This window comes from Melozone crissalis, unplaced genomic scaffold (assembly GCF_028551555.1).
Source record: "Melozone crissalis strain CALT ecotype California unplaced genomic scaffold, PUWL_Pcris_2 ptg000045l_1, whole genome shotgun sequence".
Lineage (NCBI taxonomy): Eukaryota > Metazoa > Chordata > Aves > Passeriformes > Passerellidae > Melozone > Melozone crissalis.
This window is the reverse complement of record NW_026535823.1, coordinates 5,508,808-5,522,723: the sequence shown is the minus strand read 5'-3', so window position 1 is coordinate 5,522,723 and position 13,916 is coordinate 5,508,808. Positions and strand designations below refer to the sequence as shown.

At 43.8% G+C, this 13,916-nt stretch overlaps 1 protein-coding gene across 1 annotated transcript in view; it reads right to left on the bottom strand.

Moving 5' to 3' along the window:
- Nucleotides 1-13,916, bottom strand: part of ACBD6 (acyl-CoA binding domain containing 6) — an 82,787-nt gene that overhangs the window by 45,319 nt on the left and 23,552 nt on the right. The window contains exons 4-5 of the mRNA XM_054286179.1: nucleotides 10,006-10,091; nucleotides 347-452 (exon numbers count right to left, since the gene is read on the bottom strand). Of these exons, the coding sequence (XP_054142154.1) occupies nucleotides 347-452; nucleotides 10,006-10,091 (192 nt within the window). The remainder of the gene's footprint in view (nucleotides 1-346; nucleotides 453-10,005; nucleotides 10,092-13,916) is intronic.

Genomic DNA, 13,916 nt, shown 5'->3' with positions numbered 1-13,916 from the left:
CCCTCACTTCCTACTTCTGTTTGACCACATTTAGTGTACAAAGTGGGGAAAGGGAGGTATTCAGAAGATCTCACTCTGCAAGTGGCTGCCGGTATTGCTGAAAATAATAGAGAAACTAAGTTTGTGATCTGACATGCTACAGCCCCACAGTTAGACATCCACACCACCAGAAATCCAGTGGAAAGCTGTTTCCAAACAGATTACCCTGTCTCAACAACCAAGTGTTTGTCCAACTGCTGCAGCACCTTGTTACAACAATTCCATCCATTGAATTTTAAAAAGGAGTAGCAGTGAATTAATACACAAAACAGATAAAAGATTGATGGTCCTTATCTTTTCTCCATACCTCCTCATCTGTGACATTCACATCCACTTTTTTTGATTGAATGGCTTTGGTTACATAGTCAATGTTGTTTTCTCTGCAGTAATCAAAAATGTTCTTGTCCTCTTCCCTATTCAAGAAACAAAAGCAAAAGAAGCACCATGTTACTGCACAACACAAAGGCCATATGCACACTATATGCTCTAACTTTGTTACAGACATTTCAGTGCTGTCACTGGATCCAAACAGGCATCTAGCGTTGCACATGCAGAATAATGTGCTTTTCCCCACCTCCCCCAAGTTAAGAAACAGAAGATCCTGCTTCCTAGAAAAACAAAGGTTGTTTTTTAACAGTATTATGTCCAGACAAATATCTGTTTATTCCTGTGAAATGGCACAAGGCATGTATGAAGTTAGCCAGAAAATTCCATGTTCTGGTATAAATCACTGCAATCCCACAGACAGAAAAGGCTAAAGCTGCTCTTCTTGTAAGAGCCACTCTGGGTCACAACAAAGCCCCATCCAATGTCATCCACCCTGGACAGAGGCCACCAACATGGCTTGGAGAGAACAGCAGGACAAACAGGAGACCTGCAGAACAATCTGTCCCTGGCTAAACACATCTTGGATCCTGGATACAAAACCATCAAGGCTCGCTTGGAACTGCATGCAGGCAGAAAGATCAAATGATGGTGTCACAGGTGCTTGAGTCACACCTACAGCTCCTCCTACAGCTAAAAGCAATGTTCTGCCTTCAGACACAGTAGAACTTCCATCCTTACCTGCCAAACACCTCTAATGAAGTTAAGACCTTTCACAGATTCTTACAAGAATAATATCTTTAGGCATAAGTTCAGTGATACCACTGTGCTGCTAGCAGGGAATAAAGACAAGAGGCCATTGGTTTTCCAGAAGTAAGCCAAAAAGACCACATAATCCTCTCTCTTTCTAGTTTCCAGATGAAAACCATGGTTCAAATGAGCCCATCAGCATTGCTATGGGACTTGGCAGCTTCACAAGAGTTAAACACAGAGTTGTAGCCTCACATGACATCCCCAGTTTTCAATCACCTTAACTAAAGACCTTCTGGATGCTCAGCAGAACTCAGGCTGACAGTCTCAGTTACTCAGAGAAAAGGGAGCTTGCTGGAGCTGGTCAGACCCAGTAAGGAGCTCAGTCTGCTGTGGGCAGGAGAAATTCAACAGGGAAATTTGAGAACTGATCCCCTGGTGCTAAAAGGCAACAGCATTTCTGTTCATCTGCATTGCTCAGGAACTCGCAGGCTGAAGAATTCTGGGAAGGAAAAGTAAAATCTAGATAACACTGGCATTTCTGAGCAATGGGTTACAAACAAAAAGTGACACTCTTCCACCTGTAGTCTTCCAAAAATGAAATGCCAGCAAGGCCATGTCCATGCAGAGCAGAGCACCATGATCCAGTTTTGACTTTGTCTTTTATTGCTATGCATCTTGCTTGCTGAGTTACAGTCTGATTCTTCACACCTCAAGCATCTATGTCCTGCCAGGGTGCCAGAAAAAGATGGGAAAAAGCACTGATACTTGCTCCAGTGGCAGATCACTGCTTTCTCCAAAGAATTCACTTCCTCTGCCCTCCCTCCCTCTCACCTTGCTGCCTCAGCAGCACTGTTCTCCAGCACATCACCCCTACCCTTTGTACACAGGCAGTCCCTGCAGAGACACCTGAGCTGCACCTTTCTAGTGAAGAGCTGGGAGCCACACAGGATTCCACACTCTGTGTTTAGGCCTAAGGACATTACAGGAGGCTCCCAATTTCCAAACCAGTTTGTCATGAACTCATTCCTTGGAGGTCTTGCCCGTTACACATAAACTCCTGGGAAACAGATCACTGAATTCTTTAAATGCAATTATCTTGAATTCCAGGAAAAAAGAATCCCACAGTGGGATTAGAAAAGGCAAAAGCTTACACTGCTCGAGATGGAGCTTGACAGAGTCATGATGGAGGTCACAAGCCATGCCTGCCCCTGCTAACAAGGGCTGCTGTGATATGCTGGGAAGTCCCTCCAGTCCTGCCTTGTTAGTCCAACCCCTCCAACACAGCCCTGGCTGCCCACAGCAGCCTTTGGGGAGAAGCTGCCTTTCAAACAGCCCTGTACAGGAACTTGGTTCCCCACTGCACAGCCACACCTCCCTCATTTATTACAGATGACTCTTTCTTCAGAACACCAAAGCAAACCCCAATCCCCTCTCACTAGAGAGGCTCAAAACCATCCCCAGTTACTCCTGGGTGATTTTCCATGTCACACCCTTGAGCTGTGCCCTTCCCTCCCTGGCAGTGATGCCACCTGGTCATTCCACATGCTGCAGAGCCCTGACAGAGCTCACAGGGCAGCACCAGAGGTACCAGCAGGGATGTGGCAGCCACAAAGCACCTGACTGTGCTCCACAGGGAGCATCCATGGGGTCTGTGCCAGCAGAGAGGGCACAGCAACCCTGACCTACCACAACCAGCCCATTTTCCCACCACAGCCTCCAGACAGGACTTTTAATGTCTTTTCCCGAGGATATTACTGTCTGTAAGGGGAAAATGACCTGACACAGCTATTTGGATATGATTTAGTTTTCTGGAATAACCAACTCTGCAAATGCTCTATATATACCCATTCCAAAAAACCACTTTTCTTTCAGAAGTGTCCACAATGGAATTAATCCAGAATACCAATTTCCCCACCTGAAGATAAGGTTTCGGGAAATTTCGTTCTTCTGCTCTGCATTTATTTCTCAATCTTTAAACCAGTCCTTTGATCCTGATGCCCTCCTTAAAAATTATATATTATATAATATATATATGCATATATATATGCATATATTATATCCAACTTTTCTATAAATATTAACAAAGAAACAAGCCCTTTCCATTCACAATGAGAACATTTTAACTACATATAAAGTAGTCATATGTAATCATATGAAGCTGCACTCCAGACATTTAAAACAACCTGATCCAGCTAAAACCAGGAAGGGAAACTGAGGAAAGAGCTCAGAGGAGTTAAACCCAGGTTTTTGGAGGGACCAGTACTATGGAAGCCATTCTTCTTGAATGGTGTGAATGGAATAATGATGAGTTACTGTTATTTGCTGAAACCACACAGTACAAATAAGAAACAGAGCTTGAAAACTTGGCAACTCTGTTTTTTCCCTTCCTTTATTTTGTGTGTGAATGTGTATATAGTAATACCTCCATTGTAGTGGGTACAGGAAAAGAAAAAGGATGTGATGATTTTATCAGACCTGTTCCTAGCAGGAATTCACTCTTCATAAAACTGGTAAGAGTCAGCAGCAAGGCCCAGAAAGTGGTAGAAACAGGCAAAACCCAGACAGAAACATGTGAGAAATACAGGAGTGACAGTGCAAAGGCATGCTTAGATCATGTTATGGGGGAGAGAACCCATAGCATTTCCATCAGTACCTTCAGAAAAATCTCAATTTACATAAAAAAATACAGGACAACTTCAGATGAGAAACACCATGAAACTTGACCTAATGGAGACATGCACAACAATAATGCAAAACCTGTAGCTAAAAGGAAGATTTGGACACAATTTTCTTTCCATGTCAAATTGCTGAGATAAAAAGGAGTCTTCAAGTCAGCAAGCACCTGACTGTCAATAGAGGCAGGTAGAGTTTTTATATCTATTTCCTGAGGACAACCAGAGGGTTTCTCTTCTCCCTTGCTGATGGCCCCCAAGGCTATTTCCTTGTGCTCTCCCCCCTTCCCAGTAAGAGCCAGCAATTCTGATTTAAAGACGAGTTGAAGCATACCTGTTGCCTGCAAATAACACATGAGCAGCTTTTTCCATCCTTGAATAAAAGGATTTGGAACAACTTAAACCAAGTCATCTCTCCCCAGGCTTAGAAGTCTTTGCAAGCTTTCTCCATAGGCTGTCCAAAATACACATGTTGAACCAACAGGTTTAAAACAACTCATGGAAAAGATCTGCTGCCAGTTGATTATTTCCTTCTTATCTGGAGCGCTGTAAAACTCCTTGCTTTCTGAACAGCACCAAGGCTGTCACCAAAAAGGGCAAAGAAGAGATTTGAAATTCCCATTATTTTACCCTTGTGCAGAGAACACCCTCCAGGTTTGCCCTGTCCCCTTCCTCCCCTCTGTGCGTTACCTCCAGCACAAGGCTCAGGGCAGAGGACTGGGACCAGGCTCTACTCTGGGCATCCTCTCCCGTTTTCCTGGGGCTGCTCCAAGGCACATCCCAGTGGATTTGCAGTGGAGTGGCCCTGGGTGCCTCTAACAGGTGGCTTGGCCCGTGTGCTTGGCACGGCAGTGGAGCAGAACAGGACGTGTGTGGGGAGCGAGAGGAGCTCACAACACTCGCCGTTTATGGCAGGGCCCCGGGCCCCCCAAGGGAGCCATTTTCACATAATCTATAATTATCTCTTCGCTTTAATCGCCTCGTCACTTCGGAGGCTCTCCTGGGCACAGGAAGAGGAAAAGCTCATTAACTGAACCTTTTCTCCTCTCTCCAGCCACCCATAGCTTTTAATTGCTTGGTGTTGTTATTATCTATCAGTGCAACTGGGATCATTTTCATAAGAAAGGGTGGTGGGAGGGAGGGAGGCAGGAGCAGGTCCCTGAGGTATGCTCCACACACAAACCTTTGCTTTCTCAATTATTTATGCCAGCTGAGGTTTTACAAGTTGAATAAATCCATAACTCAAGTTTATTTTGAGCCGGCAGGCTGTCCCGAGGGAAGTGTTGCCCACTTGCCAGCACACTCGTGTGCCATCCCTGGGAGAGCCACTGGGACATGTGTCATCCAATTCCCCAGCCACCACACGGCACAGGAGGCAGCTGGGAAAACCCAGAGTGGGAGCCACCACAGAAGGATGTGCTCTCCAAAGGGAAGTCAGGCCTGAGCCCTTTGCACAACAAAGCAAAGCCCCAAAGGTCACTGCTCTGGGGGCAGTAAAAAGAGGTGTAGCAATAAACTTGGCAATCATCTTAAAGTCGAAAGATTGGTCCGCTGAACATCACCATGAGAACACCCCTTTGTAAGCAACATTGACCTGAAAAACTCCAGCTGCCAGGACCCACAGGTGTTTTGCTTGAGCACACCGTGGGCTCCACAGAATGAGGAAAGCCCTTCCACAGGGATTGCACAGCCCAGCAGCTATGTGAGTAACACATCTGTGGCATGCACCACACCAGCCTGTGATTCCCAACACAGATGCCACATCTCTGCAGCTTCACACTCAACACCAGTGCTGGTGTTCCCAAAAGTAGGGCTGGAGGGAGATAACAAAACCCCAACCGTGCTCTGGACCACTGGGCTCATCCCAAAAACCATCGCTGCTCTGAAGCAGCATCCTTGCAATGGATGCTGGAAGCAGCTCTTTAAAATTCAGCAGCCTTTGTGCCTGACCACATGCAGCGACCTCTGGTATTTTCTGCCAAAACAGTTCATTTGTCTCACACAACAACTAATCAATTCCCAGGGCCATCCATCACGGGGGCTCGCACGAGCCGGCCCGGCAGCGGGACCAGATGGCGGCTGCGTTAGTGGGATTAATACAATTCTGATGGATTGCACGGCAGCAGGCAGCTCCTGCACACCAGGGGTGCCTGCTCCACACCCACACCCTAAATGTTTGCCCCACTCATGACTGGGGTTGCTCCCAAATGTCTGGGGAAGGGTGGTAGTTTGGACCAGAAAAGGGGTTTTTCAGCATCCCTCGGGATGGAAGGAGTAAAACACAGCTCAGGGAGGTCTCGGTGCTGACTGGCAGGTGTCATTCCCATCCTGGCATGCCAAGGCCCTGGGGGAGCAGCTCGTGGCAGAGTGCAGGAGGGCTCCTCCACGGACATTTGGCAATGTTATTTCTCATTCTCCACCTGCCAAATCAATGTATTTGTTTCCTGAAAATACTTATAAACTGCCTACTCCTTGCCCCGGCTTAAAAAAAAACCCTGAAAAATAAAGCTGGATTTCCAAGGCTGTGGTATTTTTGGCACAGCTCTCAGATTGTGTCTTGGATGAGATTTATACCGGTAACACATCAGTCAGCCTCAGATCACTGGTCATTTCCCAGGTTTGTGAAACTCCAATTATAGTGCTTTGATCATGAAAGAACTCCACTACTACTGCTTTGTTCTGGTAATAAGACCAGAAAAGGGACATAAAGCTTTATGTAGCAGTAAAAAAAACCCAAACCACCACCATACCCAGCCTGAAATCACTGATAATGTCTAAATTTTTCCTTCCAAGGGAACCTCCAAGTCCCATCATCAGTCAGCAGCATGCAGGAGTTTTATGCAATGCCTGAGGGGAGATAAGTGATTTGCAGAGAAACCCAAAGGCAGAGCACTATGCTAATACATCCTGCAACTGCTCCCCATTACTCACTGGGGGTACTTGAGCTCTTTATTGCCAGGGTTTATTAATGACTCCTAATTGATGACCAGTGCCCAGTACCCCAAAGTAAATAACTGCTACGCCTCATTAGCTCAAGAGACCTTCTCCTGATTTGAGGGCTGATCTATGAACACACAAATTGCACTGATTTACCCGAATCTCCTTCTAAATTGATTTAATTAGATCGGTATAACCTGTTTCTGTGGATGCTCTTGAATTTATTTGGAATCAGTGCAATGCACTGTGAGCCAGACTGACCATTTTTCTATCTTGTTCTCAATTAGAAACATTTGAGATAATTAGTGATAAAGGAAAAAAGTGGCCCTGGCACCACCAGAGTTCCTCCTACTGCTGATCCACTTTAGGGCAGGGTATGGTAACTTCACTTTGCCCATCATTTAGATCTGCATCCTGAACCCCAAGCATTTCATTCCACAAAAGGAATGTAAGAATTATTTAGGAATCATTTTAGACACTCAGTTTGAAATCAATGGCACTGCTGCTTTGTTGCTAACTACTGCTGATGGCAAATGAGGGGTTTATTCTATTTCAAACATTCTATTTCTATTCTATTCTATTCTATTCTCTCCTTCAAACTAACAGCAACAGCTTGGAGGGCTTTGATAAACTGTTCAGAAGGTTCTGGTAAAGAAAAAAACAACTGAACCTGCTTAGGTGACCCGTCAAAAGTCTGCACCTGCATTCTTGTCTCTCTCCTGGTGCAAGCTGAGGTCCAGATAAATCAGCAGCCCTTTCCTGCCTTTGGATCAGCAGAATCCTAAAGGGCACATGGTGGGCTGTGTTTGGCAGAGTAATACCTGCTAAAAAATTGCTTCCAGCAGTCTGTCAGGACTCAGGGCTGATGAGGACTCGAGTTTTAGCTTTTAGTACACAAAATAAAGGGTTTTTCTTAGTTATTCTGGGCTTCTTTAGTGATCCTGTAACAAGAAAATACTTATCAACAGCACCAGGAAACAAACTACAGTGGTTTGATTTCTATTCAAATTTTTGCAAGCTTGTTGGACTCACCAAGGATAACTGAGTCAACAAAAGAGTCTGCACCAAAGTTTCTTTTCTCAGATATCAGGTTTTGAGGGAGCACACACATACACACTGAACTGACAGCACAGGACTTACCCAGAGCTATCAATGTGTTAAAGCTTATCTTGGCTCAAGCTGATCAGTTTTCTTTCCCCTTAAAATTTTTCATGTTCTTCCTCTACAGAAAATGCCTTATTTTTTTATGATAACATTCTGTTTTATGTAGTATTACTGAATGCTAAGCTTATGTTTTTCTAAGTAATCACTCACAGCCTCACAAAAGTCACCCTTCTCTACAGCAATGGAACCAAAACCTGCTCTAGACAAACCTGGACACCAAACCTAATGTTTAGAGCCACTCCCTCTTTGCTTTATCTGCTTGCAGGTTTGGTACCAGGGCAATTTTGCTGTTTTAGGCAACGCTTTTATGAGTGGAATTATCACACTAGAGATGTGTCTATACTTGCATGTTTATTCCCTGTTTCAGGAAGAGAATGAACAGTAGACAAAAGAACCAGGAAATGTGAAGCTGTCCAGCTCTGGGGATAGATGATGGTGACACTTGCTCATTCCTGTCTTGCAAGGAAGACACTGATGCCTGGCAGTCAAACTGAGCTGATGTTTGCACTCTGCCAGCACAGTCAGGACACTTCATTCAACAAATTTCAGCAGAATCACCCTATTCCAGCTGTGTGGGAGACTGCAGCTGCCTACAGCCTCATTTGTAAGGACAGCTGTGCTGTGCTAAACAAACAGCCCCTATGTTCCCCATGCTATGTTTGGAAAAATGTATTTACAGCTGTACTTTTGGAAATAAAACCAAACACATGAAAAGATTTAGACTGGTCAAGTCAACCACAGCAAACTCTGTTTTTCTGTACATTATTCTGTATTTCAAACCCAAGAAAGGGCATAGGCAGCACTTGGGATAACCAAGACTCTCACAGCTCTGTAGGGATTTGATCTACTCTAAAGAGGAGAGCTTGAACAGGATTTAAAGCACAAAGTCAAACTGTGAGAACAAGGATATTGGCTGAGACCTGCACTGATGGATCAGGGACAGAAAAGGAGCTGGTGGTCAGCAGAAGTGCCATTCCTCAGTGTGTTAAACAAAGGTCACACCTGCCCACCTCTGCTCAAGGGCCAGAGCAAGTGAAAGATGTGCTGGCTCTCCATGCAAGGGCAGGAAGCTGTTCCTGGCCAAGTCCTCCCTTCCACTCCACTCCAAAGTGGATTGCAATCCCCAGGGAAATGCCTGCATTGCTGCCAAGCACACATCTGCCACCCTGCCTGCCTCCATTCCTACCTGAGCTCTTTGCAAAGGGTTTGGAGCCACCTGATCAACATTTCTGTTCCTTGGTTTGTGACAACAAGTCAAAGAAATGCTGTGCTAGAGTTTTAACTCGTTAGGTAAGTTCTCAGCTGGAGACTGCATGTTGAGAAATCAGTGCTCACATTTCCTGGATGCAAAAAGATGCAAGACATTCATTAAAAAATGGGATCATACACATGTAAATGGGTCACTACATGATGGGAAACACTGGCAAAAATTTAGTCTTCTCTGACTGCTCATTTTAACTAAAACTATGATACAGTATTCTAAAATTTCCTCCACAAAATCATTTAGGTATTGGATTTTAATATTATACCCATGATTAGTAGTCTGGAACAGCAAAAAAATAAACTAAACAAAAACCATCCAGGTGTCCTTATTCAGTAGCTAATATCACTTATTACTTGCACCTTGACAGTTTAAAGTAGCAGCCACTAGTTCAGTAAATGCAGAACTGGCTTTTCAAGCTGCAGAGCCTAGAAAAAAAGTAATTTGATATAAGGCACAAACTGTCCCTGAAGGCAAACATTGTCCAACACTAAAACCTTCACTGAACAGTCCCTAATGAATGTATTGGTAAAGAAATAACTATTTGGAAAAGGTAGTGCCTGAATAGCTTTCTATTAAAAATATCCAATATTGCCTTTTTTTAAAAGCCATATAACTGAAAAATGGGAAGCCTTGCCCTTCCCCCACATCTTGTGCTAAGGAAAGGTTACTACCTGGCAATGATACAGGCAGATATTGATTTAAATGATTATGGACCTGAAAAGTTCTTTCCTGTCATTTATTATCCTGTTGTAGTTGCCACCACACTTGTGCAATATTAAAAAAAAAAAAAAGCTTAAAAAAATGACATTAGAAAAACACAGTTTTTATGCAAATTCCAGCACAGATAATCACCTGATTATTTCTTCTTCTTGATATAATGAGCTGATGACTGGGCCTCCAAATACAGTTTTGCTTTCCTTTCCCCTCTTCTCTGGTGTCTGAAAGAAAAAGAAAGATTGGTCCAGCATTCTGGCTCCCATCATATTCCCAACTCTCATTCCCAGCCCTGGCCCCTCAGGACCCAAAAGCTGAGCCTCTGTGAGGCAGCATAATATTCTGTTACTAGATTGCAAAGCTTGCCTTTATAAATCTATTTAATATAGATTTAAAATTAAATTTTATAATGGGCAGCATTTCCAAATGATTTACTCCCAGGAACTCTAGGATTCTGAATGATTCCCACCATAATAGAAATGAACAATTAGAATAATGATTGATCGATATGGAGCCCCAGGCCTACCTTTTCACAAAACCATCCTGCAGCCTGGGATCTTCAATTGCCTGGCTTCACATTGATGCCAGACTTTCAGCAGGGGGAAGTGCCTGCTGTCTGAAAGCCTGACCCAATTAGGGGGTGCAGGGAACCACAAACCCCAACTCTTCCATGGCATTAAGTATTTTGGTTTTCAGATAAGAAGACAAAACTGGTTTGGAATTTCCAGCAGCAATTCCTTGCAAAAATCAGCCCATTCATTGCAACTTGCTGCTGCCAGTGGACAGGTCTGAGGCTTTCTGTGATGGCAGAGTGTCACACCTAGGGTGAAAAAGATCAGGAGCAAAGTCCCAGCCTCTTGCAGCTTCTGTGTAGCTGCAATACACAGAATCACAGAAACCTGGAATGATTTGGGTTGGAAGCCACCTTAAAAATCATCTACTTTCACTCTCCTGTCATGAGCAGGGACACCTTCTGCTGGACCAGGTTGCTCCAAGCCCTGTCCAGCCTGGCCTGGAACACTGCCAGGGATCCAGGGGCAGCCACAGCTTCCCTGGGCACCCTGTGCCAGGGTTTCCCCACCCTCACAGGGGAGAATTTTTTTCTGATGTCTAATCTAAACCTACTCTCTTTCAATTTGAAGTCATTCCCCCTTGCCCTGTCACTGCAGCCATTGTAAATAGTCTTTCTGCATCTTTCTTGTAGATTCCCTTCAGGTACTGGAAGGCCACAAACCCCAAAGCTTTTTCTTGTCCAGGCGGAACAATCCCAGTTCTCTCAGCCTTTCCTCATAGGAGAGGTGCTCCATCCCATCTCATCCCCTCATTACACCCAAAAGCATTGATGTACCATCAGAATTCTACTTAGAAAGATGTTGATTAAAAAAAAAAAATATATACTTTTGCCTTTCTTCCTGCTCCTCAGGTTGCTTTTGTTTTAAATCAATGTACTAGCTCCCTATAATACATTCACTTTTACATTCTGCCCAGCTTGAGTCAACCAGTTCCACCTTTCAGTTCTGTACCAGCCCAAAACCATAACATTAGGTTTGCAGATATTACAAACTTCTTTATAAGAATACCTGGAAAGGAAATTGGCTTTGAAAACTATTCCATGGCAAGTAGGCTCTCTCTAATTTAGAGTAGAAAGTGACATGAAGTTCTCCTTCCTCAAGGCAAAGGGCTTCAGAGTCTTAACAGTGCAGTGCCCCTCTTAAAAAATTATTTAGCAGGGAAACTTACTGTCCATCAATTACTTGGATTCCACTAATAAAATAAAATTAATTTCAGATCACCTGAAAGTGCACAGAAGAGTTATTCCTATACAATGAAACTATACTTGCTATTAGTCTATACTGTTTGATACTGAGGGATGATGGGCATTCAATCAGTGTCAGAAACTGCAAAAAAATTTTAATCTATTTATCTCTGGCTACTCTAGTTCTTGGTTGCTGCTTTTTTTTCCAAGTCAGAAAAAACATTTAAAAAAATACATTTAATCTTTCTAGAGGCAGAAATTGTTAAAAAAAAAAAAAGATTTCTAGGATTAAGTTCACCTTCTTTGCACAACGAATGCATTTCTACCAAAGATTAATCACGTTGATTGAGTACACATAAGGTCATCAGGAAACTTAGTGATAAAGGCTCTCCCAAAAACACTCAGGCAAAAACTTCTCTAGTTTTTAATCTATATACAAGTTACTTTGTCCAAGTAGTTTTATCTCATCTCTTTCACGCAGAAATAGGTAATTCAATATTCATTTTATGAATGTTGAAACAAGCTTATTCCATCACAATCCTTGATATGCAGAACAAGTTTATGAAGAAGGTCCAGGAAAAAATTCTGTTTTCTCAGTATTTAGCCATGAAGACAGAGACAAGGCTCCACCTTTCATCCTCACGGGGCTTTCAAAGGGGAATGTGTCCAGGCTTCCCAAAAAAGTTAACTCTGCTGCAGCACAGACACAAACTGGTTTCTCTCAGTGAAGACACAAATTCAAACTGGTTTCTCTCAATGCAGACACAAACTCAAACTGGTTTCTTTCCAGCTGCCTTTGACAACCTGCCTGTCCACGAGCTCATTGCCCACTTCCAAAATCCGTGTTGCCCAGCCTGCCAGAACTTCCACACAATATCTGAGCATGATGTTCCAAACTCAGGGACACAAAAAGTGGAGCAAGAAGCAGCAGCTCCCTCCAAATCACGTCACAGCTACTGACAGCACTGGTGTTTTTATTTGTTGTTCATCCTGGCTGAAGGGATCAGTAATGCCCTTTTCCTTCTTAAATCTTTTGAAATTTTTACAGCAAAAGAGAGCTTTTAGGGCTGCTTATATGCAGGTAATGACTCATGAATTTAAAGTCACATTACCCTGCAAACCACAATGAAATTAAGAACTGACACTGCAAATTTCCTGTCTCCTCTGTTAAAAAGGCACTAATAATTAACTATGTGGCTCTCAATTAAGCCAGCTCCATTTCTTCTGCTGCTGGCAGCGCTCTCCAGAAGCACTGTGGATGCATATGGAACTAATAATAGTTCAGGAATAGCATGATCCAGGGCTTCCATAATTTGGAACCTGAACCCAAGGGAGATGACAGCAGGAGCAGCCACTTTTGGACTGTGCAGGAGAGGTGCTGTAGGAAAGGCAAAATTGCTATGGACTGAGTAAGGACAGGACATTGCTCTTAAAATGCCAGTTAAAAACTGTAGGAATAAAGAGGAATTTGTGACAGAACATGAAGACACCTTGGAGGATTGCGCTTGTGTGCCAAGCACAGGCAGCGGCATACAAGAAACAGGGGAAAAGATGATAGAGAAATAGAGAAGTGTAAGACATGCCTTAAACAGTGAAATTTCTCATGTTTTGCCCTTGCCCACTGATTCTTTGTGGCTGGTGTACAATTAAGGCTGATGTCAAAGTCACTGCTCCTGTGATAGTTAAGTTTGGTGGGTGGGTCTGGCTGGCCAAAACCAGCATCAATCACAGGCAAACCCGGGCTGGGCATGCAGCAAACAGAACTCCTGAGGAGACATCTTCTACCCCCCTGACTCCTGATGGGCTCAGGGACTGGCACAGGGAACTCCACCAAGCCCAGAACTGTCCTTCTCAAATGTCACCAGGAATGCCAGGAGAAAAGGCACCCTCCTCCAGGAACAGACAGTGGAGCAGCCTCATCCCTGCCTCAGTGCCCTGGGTCTGTCAGTAACAGCCCAGCTGATCCAAGGGACAATGGCATCCTGGCTGGCTGTCACTGACAATGCTGCTCCAGGCAGCCTCAAAGCCTGACAACCACTTTCAGAACAGAATGGAAATACAGGGACTAATATTTGCTAACATCATTAATTCTTTTTTTCTTCCCCACCCCCCCTTCTTCCTTTATCCACCATGTCAAGATGTATACTTTTAAATTGTTGTCAGCCATAAAACAGACGTCGTGTCCCAGTTCAGAGGTTAACATATAATGACAGACACATTAAAAACCCTGTCCAATGCCTCACTGAAAATTTCAGCTCCATCTTCTCTTCAACAAGACAGTGGCTCAAACTCA